Below are 20,712 nucleotides of genomic sequence, written 5' to 3'. Positions count from 1 at the left end.
CTGAGATAAGCAAGAGACGGCTAGAGGTATTCATTTTATTGTAAAAAGTGGAAATAAGCAGGCAAGAATTTCTAACTTGAGCTTTTCGCTTACCTGTGACAAACATTGGATCAGATATCATGATGGAGAGAGAAAAAACCAGCAGTAGATATTCCTGTGCTGCAATAAACAACCAGAAGATTTGCAGACATCAATGCCACTCCCAAGTCTTGAGGAAACATTCAATGCATTTAAAAGCTCAGTTCAAGATGTACAGCAATGTGCCCATTTGCCTTCATTTATGCTTAATCAGTTTGCCAGTGACAAGACAAAAACAATTCTCACTGGATTGCCAATACAATCACCTGCAAATTTAGGAGGAGATTATTTTTTGCACTACCCTAGAATATCACTCTTGGAAAAAGTGGGCTTGCAAGCAGTAGGGGGGAAATGACTCTGAATTGATCAGGTGAGATGCATTTATTGAATAGAATCATAAAAAGCTTCTAAATTTTCATGCTGAAACTGGCATTATGGATGTACAAAAAAGCACTAAAAGCATGCAATATTATAACAAATGTAAGAACTTAGGGTTGTATAGGTGAGTATAGGGTAGTATACAAATTTTAATAATAATAATAATAATAATAATAATAATAATAATAATAATAATAATAACAACAACAACAACAACAACAATAATAATAATAATAATAATAATAATAATAATTTATAATGTCATATTATTATTTTTCTCACTCTCCTATAATACTAGGGCCATCTATTTCATCTGAATGCTGGACAATTCAAGAGAGGCAAAAGAAAATACTTCTCTGAAAAGTAGATACATAAACCATGGAATCTGCTCCCAAAGTATATACTAATGGCCACCAACCTGGATGACTTTAAAAGAGGACTGAACACATCAATGGATGATCAATTTATATTCTGCCTCCTGTGTGTGGGGCAATACGCCTCTGAAGTCACCACTCTGAAAAAAGTGGTGAAACTGGTTTACTGAGATAAGCAAGAGACTGCTAGAGGTATTCATTTTACTGTAAAAAGTGGACATAACCAGGCAATTGACAGCAATAAAGGCCTATCTCATATTTCTTTTATTTAAGAAAAGAAATAAGATCCAGGTAATTGAAACAGAACTCAGTGAGGGAGAAATAAATTACATACTTGAGCATATCCCTTATATTAGCCCCCTCTTCACCCGTCATGCATTCAGTGAGAGCATAGGAGGGAAAGTATATTTGTCAAAGTAGATCCTGTCTCTGACCTCCACACAGCCATCTGGAGAACTTGTGGAGCCATCAGATGTACAGATGTGAACACATAGTCTCTGCCCATTCATTCTGGGGTGCTCCCTTTTGAAGTTTTAGGAGTAAGATCTGGGAGACCAGCCTTCAAATTTTCGCACAGACATAAAACTCACTGGATAACCTCGGAACAGAGTCCTTCAACCTGACCTATCTCACAGGTTGGTTGTGAGGATAAAAGGAGGAGCAAGACGAACCATGTACACCACCTTGAATTCATTGGAGTAAAGGTGGGTGTAAATAAATAAATGGACTGAATTTTAGGAGGCAGCTTCCTATTCTTTTCTGTTCCTAAAACCTCATACAGAATCTTTCACAGCTGTGTTATCTTTGAACCTTTTAACCCCAGGGATCGAAGCTGTGCATTTTAATAATAATAATAATAAAAAATTAAAAATTAATTCTGCCACAGTAATTACTCCTTTTTCTGCTCTTGCAAGCAAAGAATTTCTAACATGAGCTTTTCGCTTACCTGTGACTAACGTTGGATCAGATATTGAGATAGAGAGAGAACCAGAAGTAAGTAATCCTGTGCTGGAACCAGAAGATTTGCAGACACCAATGCAACTCCCAAGTCTTGAGGAAGCATTCAATGCATTTAAGAGCTCATGACAAGATGTGCTGGAATGTGCCTGCTTGCCTTCATTTATGCTTAATCTGTTTGCCATTGTCATGTGATAAGTGAAAAAACGATTGTCACTGGGTTGTCAATATAGTCTTTAGGGGATTGTGATCATGCACACTAACAGCTCCATTTGTAAAATATACAAAAGTGCTTTGAAAGGCTCCATTACACTTCAGAAGCCTCCAAGTAAGTTTTAAGCACTGGGAAGCACTTTGCTCCCCACGCGGGAGATTTCCAAAACACTCGGGGAAAGAAAGCCCAGCTAATGGGCTGGAAAGAGCAGGATGATGGTACAGTAGGGATACAGAACCTTTTTTCCAGCAAGAGGACCTCATTTTTTTTCTGGGAAACCTCCTACAAGGGAATACATACAGCCAATCTACTGCCACTTGTAAGCAGAGATTTCTGTTTGGATAAAAGTAGGATACTTGAAATTTCTCAAGCCTCTTTGCTCCCAGGTGCAAGCTACACAAATTCTATGCATGGCAGGAGAGAGTGCAGGAAGGTAAGGAAGGCCCTTCTCATGACAGAAATAATAATAATAATAATAATAATAATAATAATAATAATAATAATAATAATAATTGTACCCCGCCCATCTGGCTGGGTTTCCCCAGCCACTCTGGGCGGCTTCCAACAAAGATGAAAAATACACTAAAATGTCACATATTAAAAACTTCCCTGAACAGGGCTGCCTTCAGATGTCTTCTGAATGTCAAGTAGTTGTCAAGTAGTTGTTTATCGCTTTGACATCTGATGGGAGGGCGTTCCACAGGGCGGGCACCACTACCGAGAACGCCCTCTGCCTGGTTCCCTGTAACTTGGCCTCTCGCAGTGAGGGAACCGCCAGAAGGCCCTCGGAGCTGGACCTCAGTGTCCGGGCAGAATGATGGGGGAGGAGACGCTCCTTCAGATATACTGGACCGAGGCCGTTTAGGGCTTTAAAGGTCAGCACCAACACTTTGAATTGTGCTCTGAAACGTACTGGAAGCCAATGTAGGTCTTTCAAGACCAGTGTTATATGGTCTTGGCGGCCGCTCCCAGTCACCAGTCTAGCTGCCGCATTCTGGATTAGTTGTAGTTTCCGGGTCACCTTCAAAGGTAGCCCCACGTAGAGCACATTGCAGTAGTCCAAGCGGGAGATAACCAGAGCATGTACCACTCTGGCGAGACAGTCCGCAGGCAGATAGGGTCTCAGCCTACGTACCAGATGGAGCTGGTAAACAGCTGCCCTGGATACAGATTTGACCTGTGCCTCCATGGACAGCTGTGAGTCCAAAATGACTCCCAGGCTGCGCACCTGGTCCTTCAGGGGCACAGTTACCCCATTCAGGACCAGGGAATCCTCCACACCTGCTCGCCTCCTGTCCCCCCAAAACAGTACTTCTGTCTTGTCAGGATTCAACCTCAATCTGTTAGCCGCCATCCATCCTCCAACTGCTTCCAGACACTCACACAGGACCTTCACCGCCTTCACTGGTTCTGATTTAAAAGAGAGGTAGAGCTGGGTATCATCCGCATACTGATGAACACCCCGCCCAAACCTCCTGATGATCTCTCTCAGTGGCTGCATGTAAATGTTGAAAAGCATGGGGGAGAGCACAGAACCCTGAGGCACCCCACAAGTGAGAGCCCAGGGGTCTGAACACTCATCCCCCCCCCCACTTTCTGAACACGGCCCAGGAGGAAGGAGCGGAACCACTGTATAACAGTGCCCCCAGCTCCCAGCCCCTCAAGACGGTCCAGAAGGATGTTATGGTCGATGGTATCAAACGCCGCTGAGAGATCCAGCAGAACTAGGAAACAGCTCTCACCTTTGTCCCTAGCCCGCCGGAGATCATCAACCAGTGCGACCAAGGCAGTTTCAGTCCCATGATGAGGCCTGAATCCCGACTGGAAGGGATCCAAATGGTCCACTTCTTCCAGGCGTGCCTGGAGTTGTTCAGCAACCACTCGCTCAATCACCTTGCCCAAGAATGGAAGATTTGAGACTGGGCGATAATTGGCCATCGTGGCCGCATCTAAAGATGGTATTTTAAGAAGCGGTTTAATAACCGCCTCTTTCAGCGGGTCTGGGAAGGCTCCCTCACGGAGGGAAGCATTCACCACCCCACGAAGCCCATCGCCCAGTCCTTCCCGCCTAGCTTTTATAAGCCAGGATGGGCAAGGATCCAGGAGACAGGTGGTTGGCTTCACTCGTCCAAGCAGACTGTCCACATCCTCGGAGGTAACAGGTTGGAATTGATCCTACGCAACTTGACTAGACAGGACTCTAGCACTCTCCCGCCCTGGCCCTGCTCCCACGGTGGAGTCTACTTCTTCCCGAATCTGAGCAATTTTATCTGCAAAAAACTTTGCAAAATCATTGCAGGAGATCATGTGGCCCGTACTGGGCCCAGATGTCGCAGGTGGTTCCGCTAAATTGTGAACCACCTGAAAAAGTTTCCTGCTGCTGTTTTCTGCAGATGCAATAGAGGCGGCGAAGAAAGTCTTCTTCGCCGTCGCTATCGCCACTTGGTAGGCTCGACGTTGAGCTCTAACCTGTGTCCGGTCAGATTCGGAATGCGTTATCCGCCACCAGCGCTCTAGCCGTCTCAACGATTGTTTCATTGCCCTCAGATCCATGGAAAACCACGGGGCTGTCCGGGCACCATGCAATCGGAGAGGGCGCTTTGGAGCCAAACAGTCAATGGCCCTGGTTAACTCCACATTCCAGCGGGCCACCAGGGAATCGGCTGAAAGGCCATCAACATGGGATAAAGCATCCCCTACCACTCTCTGGAAACCATTTGGATCCATTAAGTGGCGGGGGCGGACCATCCGAATTGGTCCCACCTCCCTGCAGAGGGGATGGGTCGCAGAGAAGTCCAGTTGCACCAGGAAGTGATCTGACCATGGCACTTCTTTCATTTCGCTTTTACTTAGTGTCAGATCACCAACATCCATAGAGGTAAACACCAGGTCCAAGGCATGTCCGCGGCTATGGGTTGGGCCAGACTTATTCAGGGACAGCCCCATGGAGGCCATGCTTTCCACGAAGTCCCGAGCAGCCCCTTGTAAGGTCGTGTCGGCATGGATGTTAAAATCCCCTAGGACAACCAAGATAGGTGTCTCCAGGAGAACATCCGCCACAACCTGAAGCAGCTCAGGCAGGGAATCCTTGGTGCAGCGGGGAGGTCGGTACACCAAAAGGAATCCTGTACTGCTCCTATTGCCCAACTTCCAGAACATGCACTCGGAAAACTGGGTCTTCCCAATAGGACGCCTGGTGCAAACTAATGACTTCCTAAAAATCACTGCAACCCCCCCTCCCCGCCCACATGACCTGGGTTGCTGTGCGTAAGAGAAACCTGGTGGACAGGCAGCGGCAAGGACAGGCCCATCTGCTTCATCCAACCAAGTCTCTGTCACACATGCCAGGTCAAGTCCTCCATCCATGATCAAGTCATGGATGGCAGTGGTCTTATGAATCATTGACCTGGCATTGCACAGCAGCACCTTCAGGTCATGTGGGTATCCCTTGCTGATTCTAGTATCCATCCGGTCAGGACCAAACCCGGAGGCAGGAATAGTCCTCAGACAACAACTAAACCTGCCTCCTCTGTAATGACATGGTCTGGTCTTAGCGTAACTCCTCCTCCTACCCGTGATCACTGAGATCGGTTGTCCCAGTGCATCCCCCCCTGTGGAACATGCCCCAGCCAAACCAATAGAACAATACAAACAAAAAACAGTAAAAATTACAAAAACATAAAATCAAACAAATTCCCAGGCCCAATAAACATCCACCCAACCCCCCCACTTACAAAAAATTCAAAAGAATTTTTTAAAAACATTTTAAAAACACTCTGCACCCCTCCAGCAGTAACAGCAACTGTCCTAGTGAGGCCTGTCAGGTCCTGCCCTGGGCCAGGTGGTAAGTGGCAGGAAGGAGCAGGGCCCCCAGACACTCACACAGGAGAGTCCTCCTGGGCAGCAGAGCACAGCAGTCCTTATGAGGCTTCAGGCCCCGCCTCGGGCCAGGTGGTAAGTGGCAAGAGCAGGGCCCTCAGACACTCACACAGGATAGGGTGAAAGGGAAGGATGAAGGCAGGAAAAGGGGCAGCAAGACTTTAAGAGTGACATTTGGTCCTCTGCTTCAGGCAGCAAAATGTCTTGCACCAGCACTAACACATCACATCCTTTCTTTTTGCTTTTTTTCCTCCTTCTCTTTGGTGTCCTCACACATTTCCTATCCTTCAAGCTCCTCCTCAAAGGCAACCTTTATTGCAAAGTCTCTGGACACCTTTGTCTACATCTCTTCTTCAGTCTATTTTGGTACCCAGCCCGACCATACACACATCAGTTCTCAATTCCCATGTATATGTTCAAAACTCTGAATAAATAAATATAGGAAACTGCCTTGTACAAGGTCAGACCATTATTCTACCTAGCTCAGATTGCTGACACTGACCAGCAGGGATATTGGCAGGAATCATTCCTATCCCTACCCGGAGCTGCCACTGGGTGAATCCAGGACATTCTGCAGGCTAAACCAAAGCTCTGAGGATGAGTAAGAGCCCTCAAAACACCTGCAAGTATAAAGTGCATATGTCTCTGGAGACTTGGATAAGTGATTTCCTGAACACACAGGAAATTGCTGAAGTATTTAAGTTGGGAAAATAGAAACCTGCTCATGACTAATTGGGACACCAACTAATGGCTATGAACATTTTAACAGGATATGAATGCTGCACCCCTGCTCTTATTGAACGCAAAGCACTCCCTGACATTATCTGCTCAAGATTTTGTGTTCAGTGGTGGATGTACAATATGTGTTGAATGCAGAGAAGAGGTTGTGACCGAGACTCTGAAATTCTGGAAACGGAATATCACAAGTCTCTCTCCTCTCTTTTCCTGGAAAACAGATAAGATTGGACAAAGGTAGGACTTTCTGTGCATGAAATCTTTTCTTGATGGGAAATTATCTTCTGCAGTAGCTCTTGGCTCTATTTCAGTCTCCCTTTCTTTGTTCCACCATTGTTGTTTAGTTGTTTAGTCGTGTCCGACTCTTCGTGACCCCATGGACCAGAGCACGCCAGGCACTCCTGTCTTCTTTGTCCATGGAGTTTTCTTGGCAGGGATACTGGAGTGGCTTGCCGGTTCCTGCTCCAGGTGGATCACGTTTGGTCAAAACTCTCCACTATGACCTGTCCATCTTGGGTGGCCCTGCACGGCATAGCTCATAGCTTCTCTGAGTTATTCAAGCCCCTTCGCCACAGCAAGGCAGTGATCCATGAAGGGGTTCCACCATACCCCTCCTCAAAAAAAGAGAGTAAAAGGGCTCTAAAGCTTTTGGCTGAATCCCTTAGCTGTTTTCCTTACTAAGAGGAAGAAAAAAAACCATTTTTAAGTCCCTTCCTTTCCAAGTTATATTTTTCACAGTTGACATTAAACTTGTGTCTTCAGCCCCTGGCAGACTAAATATTTTGACATGGCTGCTTTCTGCAGCATGATCTTCCTACAAAAATAGTGGATAACTTTTGGGTTTATTCTGCTTTATGAGCTGTCCTGTCATACTTCCCAAATGCTACCACACTATTGCTGTCTGGAAGGAATATAGCACAACAAAAGTTGAGCAAAAAACCAACCCCCAGAACACTGGTGCTTAAAAAGTTACACGATTGCGTTATCTCCTTTTATATCTCAATGGAGGAGTTTGAGTTGCCTGAGAGAGACAAGGAGGGAAAGGCTTTTTGTCAAGAGCCCCAGTAACAGGCTATGCATATATAGTTAGGAGTGAACCCTAATTCAATGGAGTAAATATGAGAACGATTTCAGGGTCCCTCTGTGTTTTGTACAGACAATGTAAGTAACAGCATATCCCTTCATCTGCCCCACCTGCAGTGAAATGGGTCTCTCCCATATCAGTCTCTACAACCACAGCAGGTGCTGTAATTTTCCATTGGTTTGACTTCACCCCCAAAGGAACACTCCATTGTCTCCTGAGACTGACAAATGCCAACAACAACATGGAAAACTTTGTATACTGAAAGGGGGGAAGTAAGTATCCTAAAGCAAAGGGAGGGTTTCATGTGAAATGTTGGGTTTCTGGAGATCATGGAGGCTACGGCTGTTGAGCTGCCTCCTGGGTTGCGTTCTAATCAACCTGGTGGGCTCAGACAGACTGGAAATGAGGCTGCAGAAAAATTCAAAGGGTTCTGAAGTCTCTCAATACTTCTACAGAAGTTTGAAGGAAATCGTTGGGGAGATGTTGCTGGGTCCCTGGGGCATAAGGAGGGATGAAGCATGGTAAAGGGAAACTGGAGGTAAGGAGGTAACAGGAAAAGAAGAGAAAATGGAGACTAAGGGAGACACAGAAAGGAATCTAATTTTGCTAAGGAATCTGCGTCTTTTTCATCCTAATGGCAAGCCAGAAGGAGAATAGGAAGAAGGGAACTAAAGAAGAATGAGGTGGCAGGGAAGTACGCACCTGTATAATGGGGTCTGATGGTGACATGGAAATCCACATGTGTTTGTGTGTGTGTCTGTGTGTGTGTGTGGGTGGGTGGGTGGGTGCGCGCGCGCACGCACTTTCTGAACAAAAAGTCATCTAAGTTAATTTACCTACTGACAAAGTAACAGAATAAATTAGCCTCCCCAAACTCCAAAAGCCAGTGTGGTGTAGTGGTTAAGAGTGGCAGACTCGTAATCTGGGGAACCGGGTTCGCGTCTCCACTCCTCCACATGCAGCTGCTGGGTGACCTTGGGCTAGTCACACTTCTTTGAAGTCTCTCAGCCCCACTCACCTCACAGAGTGTTTGTTGTGGGGGAGGAAAGGGAAGGAGAATGTTAGCCGCTTTGAGACTCCTTAGGGTAGTGATAAAGCGGGATATCAAATCCAAACTCTTCTTATCCAAATAAATTCTACAAACATTGCTCATAAAATCAGCAGTAAAATGCCCCCACAGCTGAATAATGTTGCTTTTCTAAAATGTTGCTGACATAGCCTTTAAAAAGAAATGGAGCAAAGCCGACAAGGAAAGTGTCCCAGAGACATGGAACAACCAGAGAAAAAGCTCCTCACTCTCTTGCCCACCAGTACTTCCATTTAAAACTATCAGTTATGGATTTTCAAACCCATTCCATAAATGAGGCAAACATGCCAGCCTTACCTGGCATCTACCGTAGTTTCCGCTCTATAAGACGCACCTAGTTTTTGGAGGAAGAAAACAAGGAAAAAAAATCTGACTTGCTGTTCTGGCTTCTGGGATAGCTGCGCAGCCTGCATTCACTCCATAAGATGCACACACATTTCCCCTTACTTTTTAGGAGGGAAAAAGTGTGTCTTATAGAGCAAAAAATACGGTATTTGTCCAGATCAGTAACAGGGACTGACTCCACCCCTCCCTCCCTCTGTTCTTTTAGGAGGCGATTCTACAGCAGAAGAACCTGAAAGCAAAATTTGAACAGAATGGCTAATTTCATTCAGCCATCCTTGCTTCGTTTGGATGTCAGCAAAGGATATCCAGCGACATACAACTGCACAGAGTTTCCAGACAATGGTACCAACAATGATGATCCGGGATCGATTGCTAAATATAATTTAGAAACATATATTTTTTTCCCCATCACCCTTCCCTTCATCATGTTTGGGCTGTGGGGCAACGGGACTGTCATCTGGCTGCTTGGCGTCCGCATTAAGAGGAGCACTTTCTCAACTTACATTGTGAACCTGTCCGCTGCTGACTTTGGGTTGCTCATTGTTGAAAGTATTCTACTAATATACTGGAGCATAACTAATTTGTATCGTGATCTTATAAGTGTATTGTTCAATGACCTCTTCCTATTCACGTACAGTGTTGGCCAATTTCTGCTGACAGCCATCAGCATTGACAGGTGTGTGTCTGTCCTCTTCCCACTTTGGTATCGATGTCACCGGCCAACACACTTATCCAGCACTGTCTCTGCCCTGTTGTGGGTCCTGTCCTTTCTTCTCCCTGCAATTCACTTCACTCTTTTCTTGACACATGAATTTACATATTATTTCCTAAAACACTTGCAGTTCTTCATAAATGGCATCATTTGTCTCCCACTCTTAACTATCTCCACTCTGACTCTGTTCATCAAAGTCTATTTTAAATCACAACCATACCAGCGAGGAAAACGTTTGGTAGCCATCTTGCTGACTCTATTCTTCTTTCTCATTTTTTCTTTCCCACTGAATGTTTTTTCCTGTATGAAAGTTCTTAATCAGCACTTGCCCTCCCATATTATGCGTTATGGTTACTTCTGTGCCTGCCTAAACAGCAGTGTTAATCCATTGATCTATTTCCTGGTTGGGAGACAGAGGGGGGACAATACTAGGAGAAGCATGGAGAGTATACTAAAGAAGATCTTTGTGGAGGAGGGAGAGAGTAGAGAGGAACTGGAAACCTAGTTATTATGCATGTGTTGTTTATTTATTCTTCATTCAGTATTTTTCTACCCAATCTTTCTCTCAAGATAAAATTCAACAGAGCTTCTGTGCTCCACATTCTAGTGCTAAGGATTCTTGTTTGTGCTTTGTAAAAACTCAAATAGATTGACTTTGGATAGCCCTGTAGAAACATAGAGCGTAGCTGTGGGGTCTGAAGGATCAGCCTTCAGTGTGACTATCTAAATCTGACCCATCCCACAGAGCTGGTGCAGCAGGATATCATGTTCAATGTTATCAAAAGCTGCCAAGAGAAGCAGCATCATGCTCCTTGTGTCTCAGTCCTGGAACCAGATTGAAATTGCGGTAATCTGTCACCTCCAGGAACAGCTGGAGGGGATTAAACTGTCATTAATTCCCAGGAAGACGGAAGGCAGGGAGAACAGGCACAGCTTTCAGACACGTTTGAGAGGGAGACCATACTCCTGACAATGACTCTTTCCACTACCTTATCCCAAAATGGAATGCACTATCACCATCATACAATGAAGTGTTTGCTAAACCCTGAACCCAATGACACACACACACTTCTCCATTGGCATTCACCAGCTAGGATGGGCAGGGATCCAAATGGCACATTGTCAGATGCAAAGCTGCAAGTATCTTGCACACTTCATCAGGCCACATCAACTGCAAATGATTCCACAAGACAGTGGGAAAATGGCCACACCTGCTGCACCTGACTCACTGTAGAGTTGATTGACATTCTTCTCAGACCGTTAGGCATATTGATCACAGATAACCTCCATTCCATTGATTACAGATAACCTCCATGTTTCAGTTGAACTGGCGTCTACATCACATGGAAAAAATATTCCTAATATTGATTTATTTTTGTTGAGATTTGTAAACTGTTGAGATTTGTAAACATACTTCTGTTTAAAGGCAAAACATGTTGCAAATTGACCATGTATATTTCCCTCATAGTATACTGCCTGAACATGTCGTTGCAATACTTGTATTAAAACAATACTTTCACAAGGTGGTGATTCTAGTTATCTGAAGGACAAGCCTGTGGCAGACACAGGATCAGCAAGCATCCCAAGTGTTTATTAGGTAAAGGTAAGGTTGAATGACCCCTGGACAGGTAAGTCTAGTCAAAGGTGACTATGGGGTTGTGGCACCCATCTCGCTTTCAGGCTGAGGGAGCCGGTGTTTGTCCACAGACAGCTTTCTGGGTCACATGGCCAGCATTACTGAGGCATCAGGCATAAGCCTGCATTTTATTAATGTTTGATCAGGACTTGTATATTAGAGAGAGCCTAAAAGATTTTCAAATGTTTCAATGCCAGGCAGAGAAAACCTTGGCCATTCTCCTAAGACAAGGGGCCCCCTTTTGATTGATAGCAGAAAACAATTCTCAAAGTCATAAAAGCTGAAATTACAGACTAAAAGCAGGACATTGACCCTACATGTTACAGAAGATAACAAAGGCAGAGATAAATATAATTAGGAATGGGCAAATAGTAAAATGATACCATGGGCCTCTCTTAAAACCTTGAGCTGTATTTTCTAAGGCCAGAGGTAAATGGGAGAAAAAACATCTAGCTGGGAAGTCTTTTTAAAGCATCTAGCTGGGAAGTCTTTTTAAAGCTGTTTCTTCCTTAAACAGATAATGGGAAAAGCAGCTTGCTGAAGGGGGGGGATGTGAACTGAAGAGCCTTCTTTTGAAACTGTTTTAAACTGAGTCCTTTTCTTTCTTTCTCTCTCTACTTTAAAAAGGCCTTATTCCTTTTAAGAGGCTATCTGTGTTGTGTATTAAATATGTTGGCTTAAATGTAATTATGCAAAGGATTTAACAAATGCTAGAAGAGTTGTATTTATCTTGAAATTAAGTCAGCCACCAGTCCAGCCTCTTGCCAGACAAGAAGACGCCATCAAATGCTGTCCTGATATATTAGCTGCCAGACATTTGTTTAGAAACCTTCAAATGAAGGATATGTTGGAGTTGGAACTTAACTGGTTAAGTTGTTCCCATGATGCCTCACATTCTGACGTCACTTTTGGAAGCTCGGGCGGAGCTTGAGGCAAAGTTTGCCAGTCCCACGATGTGAGCTGTGGGGAAAAGACGCAGGTCTTGGCATGGCTGCCAAAAGTCCTGGAAAATCCTGAGAAATGCTGGAATAAATGCTGTAACTAGACAAACTTGGACTCTCTGTGTGTTTGTCTGGAACGTGACAGTTTACAACGCTGTGCGAAGCTCTGCTGAACCGTGACGAGAGGTGCCGGAGTGGAAGCGTGCCGGGCAGTAATAAATCGCTGATTGAGGTTCGTAAATCAATTAGCGGGGGTCACGGCAAACAAAAGGTCACAGGTTATGGACCCATAAATTATCGCTTGTAAATCTGTCACGGAAGATAATTGCCGGGAGCTGTGAAATCTGCGGTGTCGAGCAGGGGGCCGGCAAGAGGCGGAAGAACTTTTTGCCTGGTGTTGAAAGGCAAGGAGAGCTGCGGAGCTAAGAAAGCAGCTGGCTGATAAAACGCTGAGAACTGCTGTGGAGCCAAGGAGCTGAGAGCAGCAGGGAATCGTTTCTCCACGCCAGGGGAGCTGGAAGTCTTGTGAGTACAGCTTGAGGGCGCTTTAGGAGAACGGGAGGCCGGAGTCTGAGACAAGCAGGCAGGCAAGCTGAAAGCCGCTGTGCTGAAAGGCTGCAGAGAGCTTGGAAGTGTGCCTAACGTGTGGAGGCAAGCTGACGACGATGCTGATGCCAGCTTGGAATTCTGACTGGAATAGTGAGAGGCAGGGGAGCTGATCTGCTAAACCGGGAGCCGAAGAGAGGCTGGTTGTTTACGTGAGTACGCTGGGCCCCGGGGGAAGATGGCAGGCTGCCAGGTCTTGGAGGACTGTGGGAGGCTCACTTTAAGAAGTTGGGCAACCTGGCTGCTGATCTGAAGTCTACTGTTCTGGGTGCCAAGAAGCCAGAGGCCGTTCAGCGCTCCAGGGTGTTTGTGAGGCTGGAGGCGGAAAGCAAGGGCCGGGAGATGACTGCTACAGAACAGAAAGACAAGATGGCGCTGATCACCTACGTGAGAGCCGGTGCACAGCTGGAAAAGGCTGTGGGCCCCAGAGGGGGGGGCAAGGGACTATTGACGCTTGGGAATGTACTGCTGTGTTTGCTGTGAAGGCTCAGCAGGAGGCCAAGGACAGATTGAAGCTGGAAGCCTAGACATGGCTGGAGCCCCTGTTCCTGATGCTTTAGCCTCAAGGAGTGCTAGTGAGCAAGTCGGGGGGGCGGAAAGTTCCAAAGGCAAGTTTGAAAAGTTTTCCACTGAACCTGCTGGAGCGAAGAGCAGCTTCAGGGGGGGCGAGGCTGGTGGGAGGCGCCGTTCCAGGAGGAGGAAGGCCAAGCCAGCTGAGAGCCCCAGGCAGTGTTTTTCCACTGGAATTCGTCGTTGCTACGTGTGCAAAGCTCCGGGACATCTGCGGCGAGATTGCCCCCACCGGAGCAGAGAGAAAAGGCAGGATGTTGCGGATGTTGCCAAGGTCAAACTGTTGATTTCTCATGGGAACCAGTCGGGTTACCATGGCAACCGGTCTGGAAAAAACAACCAGGCGCGGGACTGAGGCTGGTGTACGTGCCAGGTGCCAGCAAGAGACTCGTGGGACAAGGCCAGAGCAGAGTGTTGTTATTGGCTCTGCTGCTGATTGCAATTTGATTCCAGAGACATCTGCTGGGAAGCTGCGGAAATGCAGGGCTGCCTTAACAGGGATGACTGTTAGGTTCACAGACGGAACACAAAAGCCAGTCTGTGGTATGACTAACGTGTTTTTCTCTACTTCACAGGAGAAGCGAGAGATCAACGTTGTGCCGGGACTGAATTGTTGTCTTTTATCTGTATCAGCTCTAATGAGGCAGGGATACAATGCTCGGTTTGAAAATGACACCTGTTCCATTTTCAGAGGGGGGCGACAACGGGTCAACATGGCGAAGAGCAAGAACAACGTCTTTGTTCTGGAGTCACCTATGGAGGGTGGTGGGAATGCTAAAAAAGCACAGGTGCAGTGTGCTAAGGTTCCCAAAGATGTGCAAAAGTTGCACAGGTGCACAAAAGGGTACAAGCTCCGGAAATGTGGGAGGAGGTCCCAAGGGTGCAGGGCATGCAAAGGTGCAGAGGTGCTTGGTTTTTCCCGGGTTTGGGAGGGTAGCCAAGGAGGTTTTGAGCTGGTTCTCACAGATCTGTCAGGACCCAAGAGGTCTGAGAGTCTGGGTGAGGCCAGGTATGTGCTGTCGCTGACAGGTAACCACAGCCAGGTTGGCTGGTGTTTCTCTCTCAAAACACAGGGGGAGGTGACGCAACTGATCCAGGATTGGGTTGCGGGGGTGGAACGAAGATTCTCCACCAGGGTGCAAGGGTTCAAGAGCGACCAAGGGTCACAATTTACTGGGTCTGCTCTGGAGAAACTTTTCAAGGAAAAGGGAATACGTCACCAGGTGACGGGTGCAAAGTCTTCTCAAGGGAGAAGGGAGGCTGTGGCTGAACCCAGTGATGGGGATAAGGTCCAGAATCAGGGTTCAGATCCCGGTGATGGGGACCAAATCCAGAATCAGGGTTCAGGGCAGGTTTGGGCATCTCCAAGGGTTGTGAAAGGAGTGTCCAGGTGTGAGGCTTCATCTCCGGTAATGGAGAAAGCTCACAGACGGGTTGTCAAGTCAGAGGGGGAAAAGTCTGACGGAGGAGACACAACTGCTGGCTCTAATGAGTCAGTAGGGTTTCAGGTCACAGGTGCGTGGAAAAGTGTCGCACAGCGTGATTCTGGGAGTGTTGAAGGGGTTCAACAGGTGCCTGGGAAAGGTGCTGGGAAGGAGCACACGGCAAAGGGGAAGGTGTTGAACTCAAGAAGGTGTGGTCAGAAGGTGATGCAAGAGGGGGTGTTGGAGTTGGAACTTAACTGGTTAAGTTGTTCCCATGATGCCTCACATTCTGACGTCACTTTTGGAAGCTCGGGCGGAGCTTGAGGCAAAGTTTGCCAGTCCCACGATGTGAGCTGTGGGGAAAAGACGCAGGTCTTGGCATGGCTGCCAAAAGTCCTGGAAAATCCTGAGAAATGCTGGAATAAATGCTGTAACTAGACAAACTTGGACTCTCTGTGTGTTTGTCTGGAACGTGACAGTTTACAACGCTGTGCGAAGCTCTGCTGAACCGTGACGAGAGGTGCCGGAGTGGAAGCGTGCCGGGCAGTAATAAATCGCTGATTGAGGTTCGTAAATCAATTAGCGGGGGTCACGGCAAACAAAAGGTCACAGGATATCTTTCAATGTTGATGTGAAACTCAAGATCCTTGACATATGTTTAAGATAAAAATTTAAGATTAACCATTTGTTTTAGAAGGCAATAGGGCAGGGAGGGCAAGAGGTGAGCTGGTAATTAAGATTCCTTGTTGAGACACATGTAAGATATATTACTACTTATTTGTCATTTATAGATGTAACAATATATAGCTGTTTGTGTTCCTTATAAGGACAGGAGGATGTGGGTGTATCTTTTAGGATTGGATATAGCAATCAGCCAATAGGAAATCCAACCAGGCTGATTGGACAGAGGCAGCCCAAGGAGGAGCAAAGGGGGCTGGATTAAGGGAATATAAGTGCTGGCCATAATGGCAGGAGGCCAGGCCAGAGCTTGGTAACCATATACCACTGTGCCTCTCATTTATTTGTCTGACAAATAAATAATTATTTTAAATTCTCTATTGCTGCGTTGAATATTTCATTCCAGCTAAGCGTTAACCACAAGCAGGGTGCTACATTTTATGGTGCCCTGTGACTCGGATAAGTGGTCTGCTGGAACGCAGCCCCTTCGCTCTACTGAGCAGGGTACAAGAGAGAGGATCTCTAAACTGCTTACCCAAGCGCGCACTGGTAAATTTTTCCAGGGGGAATGCAGAAGTCTCGTCTGTCTGATACCCTGCTCACTGGCGGCGACGGACCGGGGGGAAACGGAACCAACCAGGGGTAAGTGCACTAAGGGGTTTTGGCCCTCCAATTAATTGGGAGGAAGAGAAGTCTTGATCAAACTTCTGCGTCTCAGTAAGTGGGAACTGAGTACGCTAGGTGGTTGGGTATATCAGATGGTGGTCTGGTGGGGGAAAAGGGGAAGTTGGGAGGTAGTGTGTGGTGAAGTATCCAGCGCATTGTATGTGTGAGAAAGTACAGAGCAATCTGTAGCTGACCTGAGTGTGGAGTGGGTAGTACTTCGGTTCCCAGTGAGGCGACTCCATCTGGGCAAGAAACCCCACGAAGCGTGTGTGTGAGTGACTGAGTGGATACTTCACAGGGCCATACAATGGGAGTTGGGGGTTCAAAGGGGGGAAATACACCTCTTGAATGTATGTTAAATAATTTTAAGAAAGCCTTCTCAGGGGCATATGGAGTCAAAATGACGCCAGAGCGCTTGAGAACGTTATGTGAATTAGAGTGGCCGAAGCAAAATACTGAATGGCCATCTCAAGGAACCTTTGATATAAATTTAGTAAGCAAACTTTGGTCTAACATCGCCAAAGAAATTGGAGGGTGCCCAGAACAATTTTCATATATAGATTCCTGGCTGAGCACATTAAATAAAAATCCTCCATGGATAAGGGAATGCAAAGTCCAACGATGCAAATTATTGGCTGTAAAAGCCGAAGCCAGGAAAGGAATTTTGCCAAATAAACTCAAACCCATTTTTGAGGGACCAGAGGAAGAGCTGCTTCCACCTCCACCTTATGCTCCACATCGAAGGGAGCCTAATCCAAACCCTCCACCAGTTGTAACCCCAAGGCAAGAAAGTGGAATGAATAATGGGGCTGGAGTCACAGAACTTGATTCCTTGATAGATTATGATAAATATCTTCAGGAGGCATTGGAGGCCTATAATAAAGCCCAAGCAGAAGTGGTTATTCCATCTGTGAGTCCCAGTAGAACTCCATCTACAGTCTCTTTTAGTGAAACAACTGATTGCCTACCCCAAACTCCTGTACATCCAAGTCCTAGAGAATTATTACAGAAGTTACAGGGAGACCTTAATCGGTCAGCAAGCAATACAGCCAGGCGTATAAAGCTGCTAAAAGAACGCCTTGGGACAAATACCATCCCCTATGATTTGAGGCCCCTAGAGCAAAGCGAAGAGAAAGATCACGTAGTAGCCCCTCTCAGAAGAGTATTTGATGCACTTGAGGAGCCTGTGCTGGTTAACGGGCTACCTGGACCAAGGCCACCTCGAACGTCGACTCTGCAATATATTCCATTCACAACTACGGATCTGATGAATTGGAAAACACACACCCCATCTTTTGCAGAAAAACCTCAGGCTATGATGGACTTGGTGACTTCAATAATAAATACTCATAGTCCTACTTGGACAGATTGCCGCCAGCTCCTGAATACTCTGTTCACCACTGAGGAAAGGAGAGACATAATTGAAAAGGCACAGATATATTTGCGTGAGCAGGCCAGAGTGGGAAATATTTTTAATATTGACCGTCATCTCCAAGACAACTTTCCCTTGGAAGATCCTAATTGGGATCCAAACAATGTAATTCACCTGGCCAGACTTACCACCTACCGCCAGACGCTTGTGCAAGGTATCCGCAGGGCATGCCAGAAGCCCACTAATATGTCTAAAGTCTCAGAAGTAGAACAGAAACCAAATGAGAGTCCAGGAGACTTTTTAGAGAGGCTGCAAGAAGCCTATCGTATATGGACTCCTTTTGACCCTGAAGCCCCTGAAAACAGCAGAATGATTACTGCTACATTTGTGGCCCAGTGCGCTTCTGACATTCGTAAGGAAATTCAGAAATCAGAAGGATGGGAAGGGATGCTGATGAGCCAAATTATGGCCATTGCACGCCGAGTTTATCGGAATAGGGATGAGGCTGAGAAACAAGAGAAGAAGAAGTGGCAGAAGGAAAAGATGGTAATGCTAGCCACAGCAGTGAAGCAAGACTACCGCCCCTTAAATGGAGGAAGAGGGCGGGGAAGGAATCCACCACTGGGAAGGAATCAATGTGCAAATTGCAAGAAGGAGGGTCATTGGAAGCGGGAGTGTCCTGAACCCCTGAGGTTGGAAGAAGTACGCCCAGGCCCAGGCCCAGGCTCCGGCCCAAGAAACCAGGGACGGGGACGGGGAATGATCCGAAATGGAAGATATCAGAGACCTGGACAAGGACGGAGTAGGGACAATGTCATTGGACTGGCAGAGGAGGATTTTACCCAAGACTAGGAAAGACCGGACTCCATAAAGTTAGGCTTCCAGGAGCCCACGGTCACGATTCAATTAGGAAGCCATTTAATAGACTTTATGATTGATACTGGGGCTGAATACTCAGTACTCCCAGAACTATTGCAGAAAAAGGCATCCAAAAGTGTAGTCATTAAAAGTGCCACTGGTCAGTCAGCTAAGAGGTCTTTCCTCCAACCTTTGGAATGCCAGATTGGGGGACATCGTTTAACCCATCAGTTTTTGTATATACCTGAGTGTCCAATACCTCTCTTAGGTAGAGATATGCTGTCCAAATTGCAGGCCCAAATCACCTTCACTCCTCGAGGTCCAGAAATGAAACTGCCATCAAAGGCAGCAGGAATAATTTCCCTCTCAGTACCTAAGGAACAATCATGGCGCCTAATGTCAGCCCTGCAAGTCCAACCTACATTGGATACAGAGTTAAACAAGCTCCTCCGAACTCTACAGGTGCCACCAGGAGTATGGGCCGAAAATAGCCCACCAGGAATGGCCAAGAATATAGCTCCAATTGTAGTAACCTTAAAACCTATGGCTACTCCTGTATCTGTAAAGCAATATCCTTTACCCCGGCGAGCAGCAGAGGGCATCCAGAAACATTTGGACCGCCTATTAAAATATGGTCTGCTTAAGCCCTGCCAATCAGAATGGAACACACCCCTTTTGCCTGTTCGAAAACCTGGGACAGATGAATACAGGCCAGTGCAGGACTTGAGGCTCGTAAACCAGGCTATCGAGACCTTGCACCCAAATGTACCAAACCCATACACCCTGCTGAGTTTGATCCCACCAGAAGCAACATTTTTTACTGTATTGGACTTGAAAGATGCATTCTTCTGTTGCCGGCTGGCACCACAGAGCCAACCTATATTTGCCTTCCAGTGGGAAGACCCTTTAACAGGAACAAAAGGCCAGCTAACTTGGACGAGATTGCCCCAGGGATTCAAAAATTCCCCAACTTTATTTGGCACTGCCTTGGCGAAGGATCTAACAAGTTACCCCTCAATACCTGGAGAAAAGGTGGTTCTGCAATATGTAGATGATGCTCAATCCAGCGACTTTGCTGCCCCTACCAGAGGTAGATGATGAAGAATCACATGATTGTCTCCAAATAATGGATGAAGTTTATTCCAGTAGACCCGATCTGAAAGATGAACCATTGAAAAATCCAGATGTTGTATATTATACTGATGGTAGCAGTTACCTGCATGAAGGTGCCAGACGAGCAGGATATGCTGTGGTCACCAATGAGGAAGTTGTGGAAGCTGAAGCTTTGCCTGCTGGCACCTCAGCACAAAAAGCTGAACTTATAGGTTTAACTAGAGCTCTGCAATTGGCAGCCGGATGTAAGGCAAACATCTATACTGATTCTAAATATGCCTTCTTAACCCTGCATGCACATGGTGCTCTATGGAAAGAAAGAGGTCTAATAGGAGCCCACGGGAAGGCCTTGAAATATGGACCTGAAGTAGAAATCCTGTTAGAAGCAGTATGGGCTCCAGAACAGATTGCTGTAATGCACTGCAAAGGTCATGGACGAGGAAGGGATCCAATAACCAGAGGAAATCATGCTGCTGACAAAGCAGCTCGAGAGGCAGCCCAAAAGCCTGTGGGAGGATTTATAGCAGCCCTCATACCAGAGGTAGCTCCAGAAGAAGTTAAACCTCACTATACCCCAGAAGAGAGGAAGTGGGCTGAACAGGAAGGAGCAGTTGTGAAGGACGGTTGGATGATCCTGCCAGACAATAGGATTTATGTACCTCATCATCTAGCAGGCACAATTGTAAGAAATTATCATGAATCTACTCACCTTGGCGGTACTGCAACCAGAGAAAGTCTCAGTCGGAAGTTGTATATTATTAACCTATCACAATTAGCAACTTGCATTTCACAGAAATGTGTTCTTTGTGCTAAAAACAATCCCAGGCAGGGACCGGTACAACCTCCTGGAATCCAACATGTGGGATATGTCCCCATGGAAAGCCTAATTGTGGACTTCACAGAGCTGGTCCCTTCTAAGGGATTCAAGTATCTCCTTGTGTTTGTAGATACTCTTACCGGATGGGTTGAAGCTTTTCCCACCCGAACTGAAAAGGCACGAGAGGT

The 20,712-nt window shown here is 46.3% G+C and overlaps 1 protein-coding gene across 1 annotated transcript; it reads left to right on the top strand.

The window, feature by feature from the left end:
* Window positions 1-9,382: 9,382 nt before the first annotated feature.
* LOC310713803 (mas-related G-protein coupled receptor member H-like) lies at window positions 9,383-10,371 on the top strand (the record flags this gene model as incomplete). Its single annotated transcript, XM_083518372.1, has 1 exon — window positions 9,383-10,371. One exon carries the CDS (start codon window positions 9,383-9,385, stop codon window positions 10,346-10,348), a length of 966 nt encoding a protein of 321 aa, XP_083374498.1. The 3' UTR covers window positions 10,349-10,371.
* Between the last annotated feature and the right edge of the window lie 10,341 nt (window positions 10,372-20,712).

Source organism: Podarcis liolepis, assembly GCF_965112155.1.
Source record: "Podarcis liolepis genome assembly, chromosome: 8".
NCBI classification, from domain to species: domain Eukaryota; kingdom Metazoa; phylum Chordata; class Lepidosauria; order Squamata; family Lacertidae; genus Podarcis; species Podarcis liolepis.
Note: the sequence above shows the minus strand (reverse complement) of the source record. Positions and strands in the feature narration are given on the sequence as shown.